General features: G+C 36.0%; 1 protein-coding gene across 2 annotated transcripts in view; it reads right to left on the reverse strand.

Annotated features, from left to right (window-relative positions):
• The window catches only part of si:ch73-63e15.2 (protein strawberry notch homolog 2), a 90,188-nt gene that overhangs the window by 37,213 nt on the left and 27,864 nt on the right, over window positions 1-25,111 (reverse strand). Inside the window, exon 4 of one of the 2 annotated variants that reach the window (XM_056447403.1) lies at window positions 17,110-17,203. In XM_056447403.1, the coding sequence (XP_056303378.1) occupies window positions 17,110-17,203 (94 nt within the window). Of the gene's footprint in view, window positions 1-7,295; window positions 7,608-17,109; window positions 17,204-25,111 lie in introns of those variants that run through there. The other variant, XM_056447404.1, reaches the window with a different exon arrangement.

Consider the following 25,111-nt stretch of genomic DNA (forward strand, 5'->3'; position numbering starts at 1 on the left):
TTACTAGGTATACTTAAAACACCCAGGCAGGTGTTTTGAGGCAAGTTGGAGCTAAACCCTGGAGGGACACCGGCCCTCCAGGACAGAGATTGGTGACCCCTGGTTTAAAGAATGAAAATAGACGGACCAAACAAAAAACAAACAAACAAAAAACTGTAAATTGAGAACAAAGATAGCAAACAACTAAAGAAAACCAAAACAAGTCAAACAAAAGAACAAACAAACAGCCAAAAGAAAGAAAGAAATCAAAAAACGAAACAGGCAGGCAAAACAACAGAAACACCACTAAAAAGAAAGAAAGAGGAGAAAAAAGGAAACATGAACACAGGGCAGATGTGGTGCAGGTTGACGGATTGGGAAGCGAACGCTGATTGTGCCTTAACAGCACTTTACATCACACTGTTCCCGTAAAACACGAGCGGGCCCAAAATAGAGCCCCAAACCCCTTTGATAACAGACAAATTCACGATGACCGGAATAAAGGGAAGTGTCTTCCAGCACAGCCTCACGCAACACAGGACCTCCTCGCATCAAAAAAAACCAAAAAAGAACATTGCACAGCTATCATATATGTCTGCAAGACAAAAAATTTCAAAACGTTGTACTGTGGTTTATGCATTTCCTGAGACTGACGCAATTATTAGTGTTTTTGTGATTTCAAAAGCAATGCAAACCCTAGTGCAAACTGATGACCCAGTGCAAAATAAATAAATTGCACCGAATCCCAGAATCATCTGCGTCCAACCTCTTACTGGAAACCAGCAGTCATGTTCGTCATGCTAATTGCAGTGCAACCAATTACCAGTTGCAGTCAGAATGATTCTGGATGCATTAATGAATGCAAAAATCTTCAACTAGTGACTGACATTTAAATCATATCAATGAAAAACTTGCAAAATCTGTTAAATTTACAACTAAATGTGATAATGAATATATTAATCATATTCACCCGAACTGTAGTAGCATCACTGAATGCAAAATGCAGAAAGAAAATTGTATTTTAAGAAAATAACACTAAGGTTAGTAGTAATAAAATAATAATAAAAGGTTAATAATTAAAAAAAATAGTTAATAATAACTCTTTTCAGGTTAATAATATAATCAAAAGACAAAAACAAACAAGGATTATATTAAAAAACAAAATGTAAATATTATAATATAGATATATATATATATATATATAATATATATATATATATATATATATATATATATATATATATATATAAAAATATATATTTATATTATATAATGATGAAATGCAAATATTTAATATTAATACGTTTTTTTAATGCTTTTTAATAAATAAATAAATGGAAAATAATTAAGAGAGCACAATAAAAGGTTTCTGAGACAAAATATTTATTATTATTAATATTTACATAATCATCCTTACACGATTCCTTTAAGTTACTTTTATCTGGTAGACGGTATAAAGACTCTTTTAGCAAACAAGGCTAAGTACAAGAAGACATTCATTCCCACTGCCACTGGTTTTTTATATAAGTTTTTTAAAACAATTGTGCATTTATGTTTTGCTGTTGTGTCTGAGCCTATATCTTAAGACAATTTTCTAACCCTTGTGGGATAGACAAAGTTTATTTTTATTAATTGCATTTGTTTGCTCTTTATTTTGTAAAAAAAATAAACAATAAAAACCAAACAATAGTGCATACAAGTGCATAATGTAAGAGAAAATTACCTTATTATCATTATGTTTGTCTGCCCTTTCATTTGATAATAAAATAAAACAAATCTAACAATAGACACATATAATTATAAAAATTACACTTTTATAGAGCAAGAGCATGAACGTTTTCACATTAAGAATCATTACTACTATTACTACTATGCCAGCTTCTTCATTAGATATGAATGACACTAATTAAAATATAAAAATAGCCACAATAGTACAAAATATTTATACTGTCACGGATTGCCAGGCTCTTCCACCAACATCACGCACCGAGCACCTTCACCTGAGTATTAACCACGCACAGCTGCACCCAATCACTCCCATTCACTATTAAGCACACACCTCACTTCACTCATTGTCCGGTCTCGTTCCTACGAAGCGGACTCTGAGTGAACCACTTCCTAGGTTTCACTCCCTACGATCTCAGCAAATATACTTACCTTATCTCTGTTTTCATTCCAGTCTGTCCAGTGTTCCAGTTGTCCTGTCAACGTTGTGTATCTCGTCAGTCTGTCTTCCCCGCAAGTCCCTGTGTGTGCATTCGGTCATCCTTCTGTGTCTGTCATCCCACCTGGCAAGAGAATCATCAGTTCATCCAAACTCCATTCCACTCTCAATCATTATCCAAATTACTCTGCTGTTGTAATAAACCTCATTTATACTTACTCCCCTTGTTTGTCCGTCTGCTTCCGTAACAGAAGACCGGACCATCAACTACCACAGCATGAGCACTCACGATCCCCTTCAGGAGTTGGTGGATTCATTGAAGAGAGTGCTACTACCATCTGCTCCACTTCCCGAAGCACCACCAGCACCGAGCACTTCTTCACCGTCCACCCACTCATCCAGTCCCATGGCTCGACCAGCGCCCTACTCTGGCGGGGCGGGAGTGCAATGGATTTCTCCTACAATGTTCTCTGGTATTCACTATGCAACCCGAGTTATACCCTACAGATCGGTCCAAAATCGCATTCATCATCTCCCTTCTCTCTGGGTCGGCTCTTCGGTGGCTGAAACCATCTGGCAACAGTCTGGGCCGTAACAAATTCCATTCAGTCATTCACCCAATATTTCAAGGAGGTTTTTGGTCGCGCGGATGCCGAAGTAGCAGCTGGAGAACAGTTATACCATCTCAAACAGGGAGCCATGTCCACTCAGGATTATGCTCTCAGGTTCCGAACTCTGGCTGCTGCTAGCGGGTGGAATGAGCGACCTCTCCTCACAACCTACCGGCTCGGGCTAGAGCCCAGCCTCCGGTTACAGCTGCCGCCCTCGACGACACGATGGATTGGAGAAGTTCATCCAACACTCTCTGCGCTGTTCCGATCGTCTGAGGGTATACCAGCATGATCCTCCACCGGTATCACAAGCACTCCTCCGTTCGTCAGAGCCAGCCGTCCCTCCAGAACCAGAGCCCATGATCATAGAATCTGGTAGACTCACAACACCGAGCGACAGAGAGGCTGACCCGGGGTCTGTGCATGTACTGTGGTGCCAAAGGACATGTCAGGCTGGACTGTCCCATCCGTCCAACACGCTCTGTGGTGAGTTTGTTCAGTTCTCCCATTGAAAAATGATCCTCTCACCACTAATGTCCAGTTAACTACCCTTCTGTCTCAGTTTCAGTCACAGCCCTCATCGACTCCGGGTCAGCAGGAAATTTCATCTCGCACGCCCTCTGTCGCCGACTACAGCTTAACACCGAAGCCTCGACGCACGTCTACCAGATTCAGCCCATAACCAACGTATCCATTCTCATGCACGTATCCATCGAAAATGTGAACCCGTCAATCTCCAAGTAGGACTGCTCCACAAAGAGGAGATTCAATTTCTGGTTCTGGAGGGTGCATCGATGGATATCATCTTAGGGCGCCCGTGGCTGGTGAAGCACGATCCATCCTCTCTTGGGGCACAGGAGAGATTAAGAGATGGGGAAGAAATGCAGATCCAGCTGTTTTCCCGATCTACCCTTACAAATTCAAAGACCCCTTACCGTCTACGGTCACGTCTGTCGAAAGTCCTGTCGAGAAATATCCATTCAGATCCCGAAGATCTACTCCTCATACGAGGATGTATTTTGCCCAGAGAGCTTCCCAGCTACCTCCACATCGGCCATGGGACTGCGCCATAGACCTGCTTCCAGATGCTCCTATGCCCAGAGGTAGGATCTACCCGTTGTCCCTTCCGGAGACCAAGGCAATGGAGGAGTACATCCATGAGGCTCTGAGTCAGGGTATATCCGTCCATCCACGTCACCTGCTGCCTCAAGTTTCTTCTTCGTGGCTAAAAGGATGGGGGCTGCGGCATGTATTCGATTACAGAACCCTAATCAAGTACAGTCAAGTTCCGGTATCCCCTTCCTCTCGTCCCTGCGGCCTGGAACAACTCAGATCCGCCAAATTTTCACCAAGTTGGACTCCGGCGCCTATAACCTGGTGAGAATACGTGAGGGGACGAGTGGAAGACGGGGTTTGTGACCCCTACTGGACACTACGAGTACCTGGTCATGCCCTATGGTCTGGTTAACGCCCCCTCCGTATTCCAAACTTCATCCACGAAGTTCTCCGGGAGTTCCTTCATCTCTTCGTCATTGTATACATAGATGATATCCTGATTTACTCCCGGAGTGAGCCGAACATCGCCAACCACGTTGCGGAGGTCCTGAAAACCCTCAGGAAACACCGCCTGTACCTCAAGGCTGAAAAATGCTCCTTCCATTCACCATCTGTTCATTCTTGGGGTACATCGATCAAAGAGGGGTTCGTATGGACGAGGGTAAGGTCACTTCCGTCATCTCCTGGCCCGAACCAAAGCCATAAAGGAACTCCAACGTTTCTAGGATTTGCTAATTTCTACCGACGTTTTCATCCAGAATTACAGTCTCATCACCGCTCCGCTCACCAACCTGTTGAAAATAAACCCAAAGCTACCCTGGCCTCCCGAAGCCGCCGCAGCCTTCCAAAACCTAAAGAATCCTTCACTCAAGCCCCACTGCTGACTCATCCTGATCCTGACTTGCCGTTTGTGGTCGAAGTGGATGCATCGACCCAGGAGTGGGAGCCATCCTGTCCCGTACCACGGTACTCCTTCATTACTCCTCCATGTGCCTATTTCTCCCAGCTCAGCCCGGCGGAAAGGAACTAGACATCGGAATCGAGAACTTCTGGCCATCAAGCTCGCCCTGGAGGAGTGGCGACATTGGTTGGAGGGGGCCAAACATTCGTCCAGGTGATCACAGATCATAAAATCTCCAATACCTAAAAGATGCTAAAAGACTCTGTCCTCGTCAAGCCCCGTTGGTCATTTCTTCTCCAGATTTCGTTCTCTATCTCATATCGACCAGTTAAAGAACATCAGAGCAGACGCACTTTCCAGAATTCACGACCAGCATGAAATTATTGAGACACCGGCCAAGATCCTTCCGATCAGATCACTATCTGTCCCATCCATGGTCCGCTCCTACAGTAAACTCCACTCCAGAATCCAGAACTCCGCCGGGCTGTCCCCCCAATCGACGCTTCATCCCTGAAAACCAACGGGTAGATCTCATTCATTCCAGCCATACATCTCTGGGCACAGGACATCCTGGGGCCAACAACACCCTCTCGCTGCTATCCCAACGCTTTTGGTGGCCGAACATGGCGAGGGATGTGAGAAGATACGTCCAAGGCTGCAGAGAATGCGCTATGGCGAAGAGTCCTCGCCATCTACCTGCTGGTAAACTCCATCCCTTGCCCATCCCAAACCCCCCTGGTCACACCTAGGAGTTGACTTCATGACAGACCTCCCATTGTCTGAAGGTAACACCTGTATTCTAGTCATCATAGATCGATTCTCTAAATTCTGTCGTTTGATTCCTTGAAAGGTACCCACAGCCCTAGAGACCGCCGAAAACCTGTTCAACCACGTCTTTCGAAATTTTGGGTTACCAGAAGATATAGTCTCGGATCGAGGACCCCAATTCATCTCCAGACTATGAGAGCATTCTTCAGACTCCTAGGTGTGACCGTAAGCCTCTCGTCTGGCTATCACCCCCCCAAACCAACGCCAGACCGAGAGGAAAATTCAGGAAGTGGGGCGGTTCCTCCGGACCTTCTGTCACGGTCACCAAAACTCCTGAGCCAGTTTCTGGGCTGGGCGGAATACGCCCAGAATTCCCTGCGGCAACCTACCACCGGACTCACGCCATTCCAGTGCATCCTAGGGTTCCAACCTCCACGTCTTCCCCTGGATGGCGCACCATCTGATGTCCCCGCAGTGGATTACTGGTTCCGGGAGAGCGAGAGAGTCTGGGACGATGCTCATCACCATCTCCAGAGGGCAGTACTCAGAACAAAGGAGGTATCTGATAGAGGAGGATTCCAGGCCCCATCTATACTCCAGGACAAAAGGTCTGGCTCGCCACCAGAGATATCCGTTTGCGACTGCCCTCACCGAAAATTAGTCCCAGATTTGTTGGTCCCTTCACCATTCTGGAACAGGTCAAACCCCGTCACATACAAATTACAGTTACCACCACAGTACAGATCCACCCACATTCCACGTGTCCCTTCTAAAACCCTTTCACGATCCTCTGATTCCCTCCACAGAGCCTGGCCATGAAGAGGAACCTCCTCCCCCCCTGATGTTAGAAGAAGGGGCCATCTACCAAGTCAAGGACATCCTACGGTCCCGGCGTCGTGGTGGTCAGCTTGAATACCTCGTCGACTGGGAAGGATACGGTCCAGAAGAGAGGTCATGGTCTCCAGATCCGATATACTAGATCCCGCACTTATGGAAGAGTTCCACTCCAATCACCCAGAATTTCCAGCACCTCGAGGACGAGGTAGACCACCACAGCGTCGGAGGTTCAGGCCCTCAGGAGCGGGCCCTGGGGAGGGGGGTAATGTCACGGATTGGCCAGGCCTCTTCCACCAACATCACGCACCGAGCACCTTCACCTGAGTATTAACCACGCACAGCTGCACCCAATCACTCCCATTCACTATATAAGCACACACCTCACTTCACTCATTGTCCGGGTCTCGTTCCTACGAAGCGGACTCTGAGTGAACACTTCCTAGGTTTCACTCCCCTACGATCTCAGCAAATATACTTACCTTATCTCTGTTTTCATTCCAGTCTGTCCAGTGTTCCAGTTGTCCTGTCAACGTTGTGTATCTCGTCAGTCTGTCTTCCCCGCAAGTCCTCTGGTGTGTGCATTCGGTCATCCTTCTGTGTCTGTCATCCCACCTGGCAAAGAGAATCATCAGTTCATCCAAACTCCATTTCCACTCTCAATCATTATCCAAATTACTCTGCTGTTGTAATAAACCTCATTTATACTTACTCCCCTTGTTTGTCCGTCTGCTTCCGTAACATATACCATCTGGAAAATACCTAAAACTGACAGCCTGCCATACTGATCACCGTCAACAAACACTGACAAAGATGACAGCAAATGTAATCAATAAAAAAAACTATATATATAAAACAAACAGACCTTCAAACAAACACTACACACAAAAGCAAACAACCTCTTATCTCCCCAAGAACCAATAATATAATCAGCGCACATTTCTTTTGTACGTTTTTTTTAAAACAGATTTATGTGCTCTACCTTGGGCGGTGGACGTCCCAGCTGTGCGTATAACTTAGTCCAGATCTGCATGAGTGACATGAGTCCGGTTCCCTATCATTCGCCTGCTGGAAACGACAGATCCTTTCCATGTGCTGGAGTAGAGGAGAACCGGCACTCTGCGGCTCACAACATTCCCCAAAAAAAAAAAAAAAAAAAAAAACCAAAACAACAACCTCCAAACAAAACAAAAGCAGGATGAGCCGGATAAAACACACAAAAAAAGTTCTAGTGCCCTTACTAGTGTCCGAGGACAGTCAGGTGTGCAGGTCTGTTCATATTGATTGTGGTTTGGTTCCTCAAAGCTGAAGGTGCTGGAGAAGGAGGGAGGGGGAGGGGAGGGGGAGGGGGTGGAGCTTTCAGGAAATGATGCGTTTGTTGGTAAGTGACTAGAGTTACTGGCAGTCAGGCCCTCTTTACAGTACATGGTGTAACTCAACCGCACTGGTAGTGTAAACAGTGCAGCGCTGCGCTCCTCCAGAGGCGCACGGGGTCTGTTTAACGCCTGCCAGGACAGTATTTAATGATCGGGGGGGAGATGTTTAGTGGCTCCGCATGAACAGCACCCGGGAGGCTTTATGAATGAGCAGGAGTTTGATGGCAGGTTTGAAAAACGTTTGTGTGTGTTTGAGATTCAATTAAAAAATGAAAAATGTGTTTATATAGTACAGTATGGTGTCATAAAGGATTTGTGAGGTATTTATATCTGAAACTTTGTGGATGCTTAAAACATCTATTTAGTTATTTGGTTTTAAGGCTGGAGCCCAATGTGCTCTCTTTAAAAAATTAAGAAAGAAAAAAAAATGTGAAAGACACAGAAGAATTAAAGCTTATTGATAAAAAGTACAGAAACAGAAGAACAACAAAAAACAGGAAGAACTCAGTAAAGGAAGGAAAGAAAGAAAGAAAGAGAAAGGAAGAAAGAAGAAAAGAAGGAAAGTAAGAAAGAAAGAAAGAAAGAAAGAAAGAAAAATGAAAGAAAGAAAGAAAGAAAAAAGAAAGAAAGAAAGAAAGAAAAGAAAAGAAAGAGAAAGGAAGACAGAAAGAAAAGAAGGAAAGAAAGAAAGAAAAATGAAAGAAAGAAAGAAAGAAAGAAAGAAAAAGGAAGAAAGAAAGAAAGAAAAACGAAAGAAAGAAAGAAAGAAAGAAAGAAAGAAAGAAAGAGAAAGGAAGAAAGAAAGAAGGAAAGAAAGAAAACGAAAGAAAGAAAGAAAGAAAGAAAGAAAGAAAGAAAGAAAGAAAGACAGAAAGAAGGAAGGAAGGAAGAAAGGAAGGCAAGAAAAACGAAAGAAAGAAAGAAAAAAGAAAGAAAGAAGGAAGGATGGAGGGAAGGAAGGGAAAAAAGAAAGAAAGAAAGAAAGAAAGAAGAAAGAAAGAAAAGAAAGAAAGAAAGAAAGAAAAGAAAAAAAGAAAGAAAGAGAAGAAAGAAAAAAGAAAGAAAGAAAAAGAAGAGAGAAAGAAAGAAAGAAAAAAGAAGAAAAATAAAAAAGAAAAGAGAAAAAAGAAGAAAGAAAGAAAGAAAGAAAGAAAGAAAGAAAGAAAGAAGGAAAGAAAGAAAAAAGAAAGAAAGAAAAAGAAGAGAGAAAGAAAGAAAGAAACAAGAAGAAAAATAAAAAAGAAAAGAGAAAAAAGAAGAAAGAAAGAAAGAAAGAAAGAAAGAAGGAAAGAAAGAAGAAAGAAAGAGGAAGGTAAAAAATAAAAAGGAAGGAAGGAAAGAAAGAAAGGAAAGAAGAAAGAAAAAAGAAAGAAAGAAAAGAAAGAAAGAAGAAAAAGAAAGAAAAAGAAGAAAGAGACATAAAAAAGAAAGAAAAGGAAGAAAGAAAGAAAAAAGAAAGAAGAAAGGAAAGAAAGAAAGAAAGAAAGTAAAAAACATAAGAAAGAAAGAAAGAAAGAAAGAAAGTAAAAAACATAAGAAAGAAAGAAAGAAAGAAAGAAAAGAAAGAAAGAAGAAAGAAAGAAAGAAAGAAGGCAATGTGTGTTTTAATTTCAGTTGTTCAACGTTGATGTTCAATAAATAATCACAGAGAGTAGATAGTGTTTGTTTCCTTTAATTATTTTAAAGTCATATATAGTTTGTGACTGTATATACAGTACATATATATGTGTATCGACATAAATAAAAAAACTAATATTTTGCCACAATGTAAAATAAATAATATAATTTCCATGAAATATAATATGTAGAAAAAGTATATTTGAAACATTATTTTCAAAATCTATTTGTTTTAGAAATATATTTATATTTCATAATAACTGCAAATGTTTTCTAGATTGTAATGTTCATATATTTAAAGCACATTCCTAAACAAATAATGTTTATATATAGTTTCTATTATATTTTGTACATTAAAATTAAGTGAAAAACGTGTCAAATAAAATACATAACATAAAACATGAGTTATTTTAGGGCTGGGCGATTAATCGAAAAATAATTGAAATTCACACACGGAACCTATAATTGATCAATTTTTTTTCTAAGTGAGTTTTTTCATTTACTTTCCCTACTGCTTGTAGAGTCATGTGACCACACTCTAATTTATACTGTGTGTGGTCAGGAACAACCTTTGCGTGGTCGCACCTCTCAAAAAAATGTAACTACACATTGCAGGTTTGCACTACATTGACGACGATTGGAAGCTGCGCTGAGATGCCCCGAGATGGCATATTTTTCATTACATTAACTTATTATTTACATGAAAATATTTGCTTACAGAAGATTCAAGAAATGCACAGTTTAAAATATTATTTACAGGATATGCAGGAGTTATTTTATTCAGAGGAGATGCGGCTTATTTTCTACTTTTAATATGAAAAACACAATAATAATAATTAATTTTGTTTCCAAAAGTTATTTATTTTCACTTTTTTATAAGAAAGGGTGACTGTTGTTTTTAGGCAACGTGTGCTTTAATTTCAGTTGTTCAACGTGGATGATCAATAAATAATCATAGATAGTAGATAGTGTGTGTTTCCTTCAATTATTTTAAAATTCAAGTGATGCACCCTTCATTCAAAACTCTCTCACTTGTAATATGTGAGCATATTTACTGTACAAAACTTGTCAGTAAACTATATAGGCAATAAATAAATAAATAAAATGATCGTTCATTAATCGAGTTAAAACGTTCAATTAATCGAGTATTTGATTTTAGGTCAAATCGCCCAGCCCCAATTTCTATATTCATGGCTACCAATGGAAGACTGGCAAATGTGCAACAATTCAAAAGTGAATCTGATCTCCAAACAGACAAACAGCTTCATCTTTCTTTCTTCCCTGAAGGACATGCATGAAAAATGTCTTCCCGTTAGAGCTAAGCAGTAATAAATGAGGCTTCGTCTGAAATCCACTTACGGCAACTGTGTTTCCTCCGCCTCCCACCTGAACCCATGTGAACATTTGACTGAATCTCTGCAGAGATCAAACTCTTCAACTAGTTCATGCTGAGGAGAAAAGCCTGACTCCTGCATGCAGATGTGTGGTGGAGCTGCGGTTTACAGCTCAGGTTAGAGCTTCAGTTCAACACACACACACATACACGAAGAGAGAGATACACGCACACAAAGAGAGACACACATGCACATAAATACACACAAACATGCACACACATACAGTACAAACATGCGCACACACACACACGCACGCACGCACGCACGCACGCACGCACGCACGCACGCACGCACACACACACACACACGCACACACACACACACACACACACACACACACACACACACACACACACACACACACACACAATCATTAAAACTCAGCAACCCTTACATTATAGCACTGCACCATTCAGTGCATGAAAACACCTGCTTCTGTATTAATGACAGTCTTTCATGGCCAATCAGAAGCCAGCAAAACTACAGCCGACAGATAGAATTATGACATCATGCATTCATGGTGCACCAGCATTCAAGACTAACAACTGATCCTTATCTGAGCCGGTGTGAGTTTGTGACTGTAGAAGTGTATGTGTGTGTGTGTGTGAGAGAGTGTGTGAGTGCATTTATATACAGTATGTGCGTGTGCGTTTTAGCGCATGTGTGTGTATAAATGAAAGTGTGTTTTTATGCATGCGTGTTTGTGTTTGCATGTTTATGTGTGTGTTTTTGTACATGCTATGTGTGCATTTGTGTTTGTGTTTTAGTGCATGTGGGTGCATGAGTGTGCATGTGTCTGTGTGTGTGTGTTTATTCATGAGTGTGTGTTTGCTATGTCTACGTGTGTGTCTGTTTATGTGTGCTAGTATAATTCTGTGTGCTATGATTGCATGTATTTGTGTGAGTGTTTGTGTCCCGCTAAGTATGTCTGTCTGTGTGTGTGTGTATCCTGCACTGCCTCACACTGATCTACAGCACATTGTCAGGTGACAATTAGGGTTCAACCAAAGCGAGGCAGAAAACGAGTTCATGTCAGTGTGGTTTCATACACTTCGGTTAAAGGAAACACACCAAAAACTAAACAAAACAAAAACAAAGCTAAATAAATACTAGGATCTAAAGGATGTTACTTCATGTCTATCAACTGTTGATATAAATACCAGCCCTCCCCTAAGAAATATATATATATATATATAAATAAATAAATATAAAATGCTGCAAAAATCAACCCAAGGCACTCGAAAAATGTGAAAAAAAAAAAATAAAAAGCCTTATTTAAATGAATATTCCCTGGTTTTAAGGAATAGCCGTCTAAATAAAGGCTTTTCAATATTTTTTTCCATATTTTCCGAGTGTCTTGGTTGATTTTTGCTGTTCATTCTGATGAATCCCTTACCCAAAGGGCACCGACCTGAGCACTTTTTGTTTGATTTTGGATTTAAATATAAAAAATGCTGTTTATACATACAGTAATCATTATTGTGGAAGAAAAAGTAATCAGGTATGAGATCATAATATTATTACTTTAATTCACTTCAAATATTAAAACATACCATAAGTATAAAGCATAATAATATCAATAAAAATAATAACAATAATATCTTAAAATTAAGACAAATAAACTGTGACTGTTTTTATAATATTGAAAATTTCTAAATATAATAAAATAAAACAAATATATAAATTATATTATATTATATAGATATTGCATTATCTATATAATAAAATGTATTATATACAGTTGAAATCAGAATTATTAGCCCCCTTTTGAATTTTTTTTTGCTTTTTAAATATTTCCCAAATGATGATTAACAGAGTAAGGAAATTTACACAGTATGTCTGATAATATTTTTTCTTCTGGAGAAAGTCTTATTTGTTTTATTTCGGCTAGAATAAAAGCAGTTTTTTATTTTTTATCAACCATTTTAAGGTCAAAATTATTAGCCCCTTAAGCTCTGTTTTTGACTGTCTACAGAACAAACCATCATTATACAATAACTTGTCTAATTACCCTAACCTGTTATCCTAATTAACCTAGTTACACCTTTAAAAGTCACTTTAAGCTGTTTAGAAGTGTCTTGAAAAATATCTAGTAAAATATTATTTACTGTCATCATGGCAAAGATAAACTAAATCAGTTATTAGAGATGAATTATTAAAACTATTATGTTTAGAAATGTTAAACAGAAACTGAAAAAAAATAAACAGGGGGCTATTAATTCAGGGGGGCTAATAATTCTGACTTCAATTGTATAACAACAAAAACCACTACAGCATCTGCACACGTCATCATATATCAACGAGATCTCTTACTTCATAGTTTCAATGGGTATCTAGCCCTTTCCCATAGCTCTACAGCTTCAAGCTAAAGAGAATTGGGACAAGGGGTAAGGAGAAGGGCTAAGGGGTAGAATTGGGATTGGGCCTTAATGACTCGATCGGTACTGGCTGATCTGGCCGATCTCATGAACCGATCGCAGGTGTTTGTCTGTGGAGAGTTAGGACGATTCTAAAGGTCCACGGCATTTTGTGGCCCATAGAGTTACTATTAGGAGCCCCCTAATCACCCCTCCCCACCCCGCTCTTCACTTTCGTCCGTAACACACCGCCCCATTTTTTTCCAATTTCTATTTTTTTTTCTGTATTTTTTTCTCCTTCTGACCAAGATATTTCCTCACTAAATGGTTATAAGAGAGAGGTTTAAGGCATTACATGCAACATCCTTTATTTATTCTCTTAGGTAAGGCAAGATCTTATCATACTTAGAGGGAAAATTTGCTTTAAAAAGCTTGAAGCATCTGAATCTGTACTCGCTATTGGCCGAGCACCATGAAGGAATCAGTACTCAGTATCGGCTGCAAAAATCCTGATCGGAGCATCCCTACTAAATACAATACAAAAACAATTATTATCATGTTTAATAAATGCATTGAACGTTATAAAATGTAGAAAATAAAAAAGAGAAATAAATTGTTATTAGAAGAAGAACCCTCGCTATTAAGTGTCTGGAAAGCAGTTTCCCCATCAGTAATGATCAGTGTGTGGTTTGATCATGTTTGATCTGCAGTGAGTGTTTAGAGAATTACTCTGTAGGCGCAGCACATCCTGTAAACAACAATTCGTGTCTTTAACAACAAGAGGAAACCCTGAGAGCTTCACATGATGAGGAACAACATCCTCAACAAACTCACAGCCTTTATTTACAGCCATGATGAAGAGAGATGAGATGAAAATCAAAATGTGCAATATTTATTTTGCAATTTTTATTCTGTTGTTATTCTTTAATTGAACATTTAATTCATGCAAGTTAATCCACTGAAAAATAATAAGTTTGATTTGGTAATCTTCAATCAAAGTTTGACCATTTGTTTCTAAGTTTGGAGTGTCTGTCCTTTTTTGATGATGTCAGTTTGACAGCTTCAGCCACAATATTCTTAACCACACCCCTTTTTACTGTTAGTTTGCTATGAAGGAATGATGTGTGAAAAGAAAGCCCCGCCCCCTACTTAATATTAAGTTTACTACATCAAGATATTGAAATAAAGGACTCAGCAATTTTCAATTCACACAGACTTTTAAAGTGGAATAATGTGGAGGACTTGAAACCCATCTGAGATTCAGTTTTTAGTTGCCTGTTGCAATTACTCATTTTAATAATTCATTTGTGCTATTGAGAAATGTCATTTCAACTGCTGAATGCTTTCTGTATGGGGAAAACACTAATATTCGAGACTATTTTGTAAATATATAAAAATATAAATATATCGCAGTTTAATACTACTGGATGAGGAATTATAGTAATAAAAATATTGTAAAGAGAATATTACATTATATAAAATGTATTTATTTATTTTTGCAACATTCAAGATGACTAGACGGTTTTAAAAATTATAAAATGATAAATGAAAATTTCAAACGCAACATTAAATGACATAGAATGACAACATTATCATTGATTTAGATAAATAACATATGCAATTAAACAATGTTGGTCAGCTTTTTTTATCTGTTATTCAAGATGACTTACATAAAAAAATATTTATATATTTATAATAAAATAAAAATTTAAATTTAAGTCTTTTATTCTTATTTATTTTATAAAATATATTGGAGATTTTTGATATTTAATTTTAGTAATTATTATGTATACTTTGACCTAAATTATAGCTCTTTTTTTTACATGAAGGTGCATATAAAATAAACAACAACTATAAATAAGACAATAAAAAAATACACATATTTAATAATCATTTATATTAAAACATAACATGACGATGCAATTTATTTATTTATGTATATTTTATTAACAACAGCGTACAAACAGAAATAACAATATAATAACATATAGATAAAGAATTTTTGTTATTTACTGTTAAAAATTGGGGAAAACACTAATAATCAAGAACATTTTGTAAATATAATATTATATATTGCAGTTTAATACTACTGGATGAGGAATATAGAATTATAGTAATAAAAATATTGTAAAGAAATACTAGAATATTACATCATATAAAACTTACAACATGCAACATTCAAGACCATCAGACAATTTTAAAGATTATAAAATTATAAAGGAAAATTTCAAACACAACATTAGATTACATAAAATGATAACATATTTATTTATTTGTTTGTTTATTCATTTAGATAAATAACATATGCAATTAAACAATGTTGGTCAGCTTTTTTATCTGTTATTCAAGATGACTTACATAAAAACAATTTATATTTATATATTTATAATAAAATAAAAATGGTAAATTTAAGTCTTTTATTCTTTTTATTTTATAAAATATATTTGACATTTTTGATATTTAATTTTTAGTAATTATTATATATACTTCGACATAAATAATATCTTTTAAAATAAACAACAACTATAAATAAGACAATAAATAAATACACATATTTAATATTCATTTATATTAATTTTGAATTTAAACAACATGACGATGCAATTCATTTATTTTTATTTATTTTATTAACAACAGCATACAAACGGAAATAACAATATAATAACATATAGATAAAGAATTTTGATTATTCACAAATTCTTGTTGCCTTATATTTTGTTGTTGAATCACAACGTAAGTTTTCTAGTCATTTCAATTTACGTCAATGAAACTGATTAAAAATATTAAGTTAAACTTTTTATAACTTTAAGAAAATAGTTGAAACCTGAATAACTTATGGTGGTTCATTCCACAAGGCAACCCCTGATAAATAAGGGAAAGGGACTAAGCCAAGGGAAAATTAATGAAATTTTAATTAAGTTATTAAAATACGTTAAAGCAACATTTGTTGTCTTGAATTTTTGTCAATACATTTTTTAAAGTGTTGTAAAATATTGATGAAATTTTTGTCAGGTTTTATCTTAATATTTAATACTTAAATAAAGCTAAAAAATCTATATGAAACTCTCCATTTTAGTGTTCTATTTGGTTAGTGAGTTTCCCATCATCCACACTCTCAATCGGGTGATGCTATGTCCTAATCTGGCTTCATTTGACTCTATTTTCTCGCCCATTCAAAGCCATTGAGCCCGAAATAGTCGGATCTATTTAGCCGCTGAGGTAATGTTCCTGTTACAAACACTCAAATAAACTCAGCCGCAGTGAGGAGGAACCCGAAACCAGCGGCTGACTGATGTTGTCACCGTGTGAGGGCGCGAGGAGATTAAAACACAGCCTGGAGCCAGAAAACCTAGTGCCTGACGCCTACATAGGGAACAAGGCAGAGCTGCGCATAGGAACTAATAATAAACATAGGAACCAAACTTCACCAGTTGACTGATAATGTTGTCTTTTAGTATTACAAAAATTTAAGCAACTCAAAGATTTAAACAATACTAACAAAATAAAAATAAATAAAGAATACAAGTTGGCGGTTTATTCCGCTGTGGCGACCCCTGATTAATAAAGGGACTAAAGGGACTATTTATGAATAAAAAATAAATAATATATAACAAATAATAGTAATAATAAATAAATTAAAATAAATAAATAAATATATTAGAATATGCAAATGAGACACTGTTTAATTAAACATGAGATAATTTGCATATGTTATACAAATATGGACTTTGGATCAAATTGGTTCAAAATTATTACGGTTTAGTTTATTATTATTATTATTATTATTATTATTATTATTATTATTTTTACATATTTGAGTGAAATATTGAATTTAAAAATAAAAAAATAAATTTTATTTTGACACTCATCAAAAATAGCCAAAAAAAAAAAAGAAAAGAAAAAAGTATGATACTACAGTTACCAGACTGTATCACAGCCACACACCTGTATCCACTCAAATAAATCCACAGCTCTCTTCAGCTCATCTAAACAGCATCTCATTTGATCAAAACCTCTAGAATAAAACATCGTCTTCAAATGCAGACTCTTACCTGAGGAAGATCTAGACCGGAGAAGTCAAAGTCGCTGAGGTCTTGAGGAAGCAGATCTGTGTGCATGTCAGACGCGCCGTTGAAGCAGTTTTGCCTGAGAGAAAATACGAGAAAATCGTTCAGGAGAAGTGTGAGGAGTTGTGAAAGATCAGGAGCAGAGTAAACATAAAAAAGGAAGAAGGAAATTCCGAGTTTTGTGTTGTAAAAACACAAGCAGTCACATTCTAGAGATACAAATGTGAATAAGAAATGAACACTAGAATGAACATTGTAGTCTACTTCAGAGGCGCTGCTTTTTCAGTTTTAAACACAGATAATGTTAGTCTTGTTTTGAATCTGCTGCTATGCTAATGCATAGGTGTTCATGGGTATGCCCTCCTTTGAAAAAAGGGTTGGGAGCACAATCTCCTTTGACTTCACAATGATTATGAAGCCAAAAATGGTCTGTTTTAAAGGGATAAGAATTATTTGTGAGGTATTTTGAACTGAAACCTCTTTGAGACACGCTAGGGACACACTCTAGGGACATCAGAGATTTTTCAAGCATTTTTCCAGCACTTTACAAGAATAATTACATATTTACATAGAGTACATACTTCATCATATTACTATAGAATATTATAGCATCTGATATATTGTTTTATTGCTCATTAATCTGTTTTCCATCAAATTTCGACAAATTCAACATATTCTATATCAAAAAGAGCAATAAACATGTAGTGAAGGTTAAGTAAGAGTAATAAAAACCCAGCTTTTTATTGTCATAACATCAGGAAAAGAATTTGATGGCACGTTTGCCTCAAGCCCAACATTGAATTACTGTCATTTACTCTTTTAAATGTCATTTACTCACATCTCCAATGTGTTATCTTTCATCTTGAATGTATATTTATTTTAATTCCATGTATTATTCATTCATGCGGATAAAAATAATAATAATACGTAATAAAATAGGCATTAACAGGCAACACAAAATGAATACCATGTCTCCTGACAATACACTGCTGAGGCTGTGGATTAAGTGTAATAATGTGTATTTGTAAAGTAATGTTCATTTGAACTGTGCATTTCAATAAAAACAAAATTTGTATCAAGAAACACAGGTTGTTTTTTTGTTGTTGTTGTTGTCTGTGTGCGAAATACCATGAAATAAATGGATGAGTTAATTAACAGCAAATTGCTATTTTGGGGTGAACTCGACCTCGTTGATGTAAATAATATATACAGCAAAATAAAATAAAGAATAAAATAAAACAAAATCAAATAAAGCTAAGCAGTAAATTCGAGCTTGTGAATCTATTAAGCTGAGACATGTGTATACAGACAGATCTCATCATGTGACTTTCATTCATTACCTACTTTGAGTGTCACATGATTGTCACTGCTTTCAGTTCTCTTTCCTTCTCACACTTCACTTTAAATTAGAGGAAAGTCACCCCCCCCCCTCACACACACAAAACAGAAGGATGACATTTTTATCCTCCACTTCTAGTTGATCTGACAGCAAGCCACCATTGACAAAGTGACTTTTGCTGACCACATAACAGAAAGCATTCACAAAACAAGTACAAACACATGGTCAAAGATGATTGTCTGGGTCAAATACAATGCTTCTTGTGAAAATGAAATGTCAAATAATGAATAAAATACATGATCTGTACTTATTAAAATATAAAAACGAATAAGTCATCAACCTAAATTGTATTATATTCTATATATTTATTAAATTATATTAATGATATTTTACTACTGTACATTCAAAATTGACCAGACCTCGAGTGGTTTTTCAGCCAAACACAGAAGAAGTTCATTTGAAGTTGTTGGTGACCAGAAGCCATTGACATCAGTAGTATAAAGAAATACAATAGAGGTCAAAGGGCTATCAGTTGTGAACATACTTCAAAATATCTTCTTTTGCGTTCGACAGAAAAAACGAAACTCAATCAGTTTTTGAACAAATGGAGGATGAGTAAATGGCGACAGAATTTCAAATCTGTTTTATTTAAATCTTTGTAATTAGTGTAAATATTTTGATTTCAGTGCATTTGCAGTAAAACGCATTTGTATTATGACAAACTTAAAAGGGATTTTTTACTTTGATTGGATGTAAACCTACATTGTTAAAGTCTCCAAAACAAAATGATTCAGATTCAAAAGTATATTCGACCCAAAAATAAAAATGACCTCAAACCTCGAGTGTTTTTTCAGCCAAACACAGAAGTTCATTTGAAGTTGTTGACAACCAGAAGATATTGACATCAATAGTATAAAAAATACAATAGAATTAAATAGCAACCAGTTGTGAACATTCTTCAAAATATTTTCTTTTGTGTTTTACTGAAAAAACGAACCTCAAACTCTTTTTGGAGGAATGGAGGATGAGTAAACAAAATGATTCAGATTCAAAAGTATATTCGACCCAAAAATAAGAATGACCTCAAACCTCGAGTGGTTTTTCAGCCAAACACAAAAGAAGTCCATTTAAAGTTGATGGTGACCGGAAGCCATTGACGTCAATAATAAAAATAAATTACAATAGAAGTCAATGGCAACCAGTTGTGAACATTCTTCAAAATATCTTCTTTCAGAATCGACTGAAAAAAATAACCTCAAACAGTGGAGGATGAGTAAATGACAGAATTTGAAATCTGTTTTATTTAAAACTTTTTAAATAGCGTAAATATTATAATGTCAGTGACTTGTGTTCATATGGAGGTCATATGGAAATCCCCTTCTTCTGATTTTGCACCGCAGGCTTGGCACATTGATTTAGACACATTCCATCAACACAATACAATTCATTTGATGCGTCCCATAATGCCTGGTGTGTCTGCCACTGTAATCTTACCCCGCTGAGAAAAAAAAACTGCAATGGCGACGCCAAATGAACCATAAAACCTTTTTTCAGCCAAGTACATAAATGTTAATTAGGTGTGTGGTCTCTCGAAACAACTTGTGATTTTGTCCGACTGTTTCAATGCTTTTAGAGTAATGGTAAACACACACACACACGCACACACACACACACACACACACACACACCAGTCTAGACACCTTTATAGTCTCAACATTCAACATTCAACCCAGGTACTCTTTCAGATATGTCGAACAGACTGGATGCTGATCCCTCTGTGCTTGCTTTCATTGACTTCAATTAAGTATAGAGATACAAGAAGTAGAGGTACAAGAAGTTCCTCTACTGTCCCAGTGGGAGACACTATCACTGATTCTAGAACAAACAATAGACCCTTTTCACAAGACTGTTATGATGGTTTAACGGTCATCATAATCTTAAATCCTTGAAAGTTTTTAATATTTTGATTTTTTTTTAAACCTATGAGCATTTTAAATGCATTCATGAATGTATTATGTAATCTTTGCGTCAAATGACAAAAAATGAATTATTGCCTATGGGAGATGTTTCTAATGCAGCGTCTTTGGAGCTGAGAGTAAATTTGACGTTATTCTCTCCTCTGGCTGCCGTCATCAGTCTCACACTATTTTTTTTTCCTTTTTCTGAAAGTGTTGATAACGCCATCGTAGAGTTTTTCATTTATTATTTCAACAAATAGGGTTGTAAAAAAATTATTTGTTGTACTCTCCCATTCACTGCGCTCTAAATTTACCCAGCTACTGTATGACGCCTTACGCTACTGAGAAACCTGGAAATGTGAAAAGGGTCTATTGAGAGAGATTCGTTTTTAAAAACAAACAATAAAAAATGTTTATAAAGGAAACACTTTTGCACCTTTGTTCACTCAATAAAAACAGTAATGATAATGTTAATAAGGACAATGTTATAATCAAATAATAGTTATTATTATTATAATTATTATTATTATTACATATAATACTAAAAATAATAATGAAAATGGCAGTTCATTCCGCTGTGGTGACCCCTGATGAATAAATGAACCAAGACAAAGAAAATGAAATGAAAATGAAATAATAATAATAATAATAAAAAAAAAAAAATAATAATAATAATAATAATAATAATATTATTATTAAGAGCATTAATAATTATAATAATTTTGAATTATTATTAGTAATAACAATAGTAATTTATAAATATAATACAAAAGCTAAAATTATATTTGTTTCATTTAATTAATTCAAGCACTACTACTGTTTTATTTGGTATTATTAAAAACATCAAAATATCAATATATTTTTTTAATATACAAATAGTTAATTATGGTTCTTAAATTCTTTCAATTCAATAACACATATTGTGAATATTGATAAAGATGTACTCTAATGCAAATATATTACTATTATTATTATTATTATTATTATTATTTTTATTATTATTATTATTATTATTATAGTATTATGATTCTTTAATATCCATATTAATATATATGGCTAATGGCATTATTGTGGTATTAAATGATAACATTATTTATTATCAAATAATACATTTTAATAAATGTGCGTTAGTTATTCACATATTTTGCAATTATTTTTGTCACAATCATTTTATTAAAGCATATAACAACAACCTTGTGTGAATAGCAAGAGTTTTGAATAATCTGTTTATATATATTTTAATTGTTGTTATTATTAATCCTTTTAATTATATTGTTACTACTATTAATAATAATAACAATTAAATTTCTCAAATGAATACAATTTTGTTTTATTATTTTATTTACTGTTATTATTATTATTTGTTGCAATTGCTATATCATTGATTAAACACATTACAATAATATTCAACAATATTTGCCTAAATATATAATATAATACAATAATGAATATTTTGAAACAATTAAAGCTAATTAATTCATAATAATAATTTAACATAATTGTTAGTTTATTACAAGAAAAACTTTGGAAACCTATGTTCAGCTGTATGAAAAATGGTTAAAATGTTTTGGGGTTTTTTCTAGAAGAAAGCAATGCGCAGTAAAAATCAATAAAAAAATTTCTTGTTTTCCAGTCTGTCTGTATAAGTCTTTGCTATTTAAACATCATTTTGTACCTTTATGTTTAATCAAAGGTCTTCACATTGCTAGCGATGAAATTCTGTGAATGCATTGAGTTGTTTTTCCACCAGGCAGTGGGTGGACAGGATGTAGCACTGAAGCTACCATCAACCACAAACTGTTATTCTTTCTAAAACCGAGACCCTTATTTCGATGTTTTCAAACCCATCAACCTTTGCACAAATATATCTTATCCGCATGCTTCCCCTTTGCCATATTTCTTCAACTACATTGCTGTGTGCTAAAAATACACAGAGAGATTTTCCCACAACCTCTGTAAACAAAACTCACATTCGGTCATGTGACCTCTGAAATCACCTGATCATGTGAAGCGACTGGCATAACAAGTCTGCATTCATGACACATCATCTGAGATCTATACATGCTGTGTGGCATACGTTCTTGTTAGACATTTTGGGAATGGAAGAAGCTAAGAAAAGATGTGTTGGTCTAAAGATAGAACTCTTGTTATATGTTTAAGATGTTTGTGTGCATCAAAAAATTTGTTTTTTTTTGCTGCTTGTTCAAGTTACTTACTTAAAATGAGCTCAAACAACTACTGAGCACTTGCGATCAATATACTTCACCCGCAGCTTTTTTTCAGAAATTTATAAGCCTCATGTCCATGTCAGAGCAGCAATTCACTGATGTTTTCGTCTGTCTTTTGGAGATTTAGTCATTGGTGATGATGTTATAGCGGGTTAGTGTCTGCTTATACTATATTATATTTGGTGTCGGATTAATATTTGCTGGTAGGGAAAATCTTTGTTCACTTCTGCTATTTATCCTTTGATTTGCATTTCAATTTATTTATTTCTTCCACTTAACTGCAAATTAGAATAGAAACTGTATAAAGAGCACAAACATAACTGACAGTTATAGGTACTGTACATTGTTATGGGTCAATAGCTATGTTTCCATCTAAAAATGCGAATGAACTTTATGCGCAAAACTAGATTATCGCATTAAAGACGTGCGAATAAAGCAGCGAGTCAAAGCGAACAAAATCGTCATTTCCTGATTAACTGGCGCCAAATATCAACAGTAAAAACTGAATTTGCTGCGGTAGGAGAAGCTGCGTCAATCTTTTCTTCATCTAATAAATGACTTGCGCCTCAGAAGGCAGTCCTGACACAGTGACATCCTGGCAGTGAACGCGCGGTGGCGTTTGAAGGTGTCATACACGGAGCACAGACGCTATTGGTTCTGGAGGTCATTAATAATATAATAACACTAATACTTAAACGGTAGGGCGTTTTAGAATGACCAAAACAACAGTTCAGATGGTTTCCAATGTGCTCACCCTGCTGGTTTGTCCATTCATACACATTTTCATCATAACATGATCTCTTATAACAAAACCACATGACCTTTTTTAATGCGCATACTAAAATTTGTTTGGTAAAAGTGTTTCTATCATAGTTTATGCACATCTTTGCTTATCGAATAAAATGTTTATCCTACCCAGTTTTGCGCATACGTTTTTTATGCGCATTTACAAAATTTATGCGCATCATAGCGTTTCCATCAAAAGCAAAATGCGCATAAAAATAGATGGATTGGAAACATAGCTAGTAATGCTAATATTTGGCACAAATCCATCAATTTCCCCTTTCTGGCTGCTCTTTCTATGAATTAATTATGTAGAAGCAATGTCCATACGTGTTTCCTTGTCGATTATTAACGCTATATTTCATTGCACATTAGTCAATTAGGCTTTTTGGCTAAAAAAAGAGAAATAACGGTTTAATTTGTTATTATTATATTATTTTTAAATTTCACCTCTCCTGCTGTGCATGAACTAAGCTGTTGAATGGTCAGCGTATGAGGCGGCTAGGCTAACCTAGCTTCAATTTTGATAATAATTTTTAATAATAATTTTCTAATCGGTTGCCTATTATGTTGTAAATATACCCCTGTAATGCATGCTACAGTCCTTTTTTGTCTGGCTTTCTCGGATATCTTACCTGTTAGCAAAAATGACTTATTATATCCCTGGCAATGTCTGACACTGGCGCATACATATTGTAATAGACGTGCCAGGCACGAAAGCTTGACAGGCATAGCAACAGTAACTAAGGAGGGCGTGGCTTAGCGAAGGGTCAATAATATGAATGATAATCCAGCTAGAACCCACAACTATCCACCTAATCTATTGAAGGAGAGGATGGGGTCCAAAAAAACTAGTTTTTCTGATTATCCAACTAAATTATTGCAGCAAAACTACTCAACTATGAAGTTAATCCGACTCAACATGAAGTCAGTGATGGATAACCCAACTAAACTAATAAACTATCCAAATAAGCCATTGAACTAAAGTCAGTGGGGTCCAAATGCAACACTGTTGGGAGGGAAACCCCAACCAAAACTAATCTACTGAACTATGTCATCACATTTTGGACCCCATTGACTTTCATTGTAGAGACAAAGAAAAAAAAAGGCACATTTTGAAAGCTTTTTTGTCTGTAATTAAAATAAAATATGGGACAATCTAAATGTAACAGTGTTGAACAAAAGCTGCTGAGTCAGTCTTTTGTGCCAGCCCGTTTCAACGAAGCCGATTTCTATGAAAAATCATTACGCAGTGTCAAGGGCTTCACCGCGTCGACTGAAGTTACAGACCAAGCCTTGTGATAAAGTACCTATCACATGTCACGTCAGCTTCAGGGATGTTTTCGCCTGCGTCTTATCAGCTCACGGAGACGTGAAGGGACTCGTTGTGACATCCTGTATCAAGGTTTCAAACACAATACAGTCCTTCATCATCAAATAACACAGAAAACCACGGCCTAGACTTGCAAAAGGGTTTCCCTTGTAGAAATGACACAATATAAGCTTTTCTTAAAGCCAGCGTCATCTGGCATTTGCGACAATAAGTAATCCGCTGCATGTCTGAGTAAAAAACTGATGCAAACAATGGGAAATGCATACCACAATGAGGCCAAGCAAAAACAAAACTCAACATGACAGGATCTAACCAAAGGTTATTACAGTTTTGCATTGTTAAATTA

The sequence above is a fragment of the Danio aesculapii genome, chromosome 22, assembly GCF_903798145.1.
Source record: "Danio aesculapii chromosome 22, fDanAes4.1, whole genome shotgun sequence".
NCBI lineage: Eukaryota > Metazoa > Chordata > Actinopteri > Cypriniformes > Danionidae > Danio > Danio aesculapii.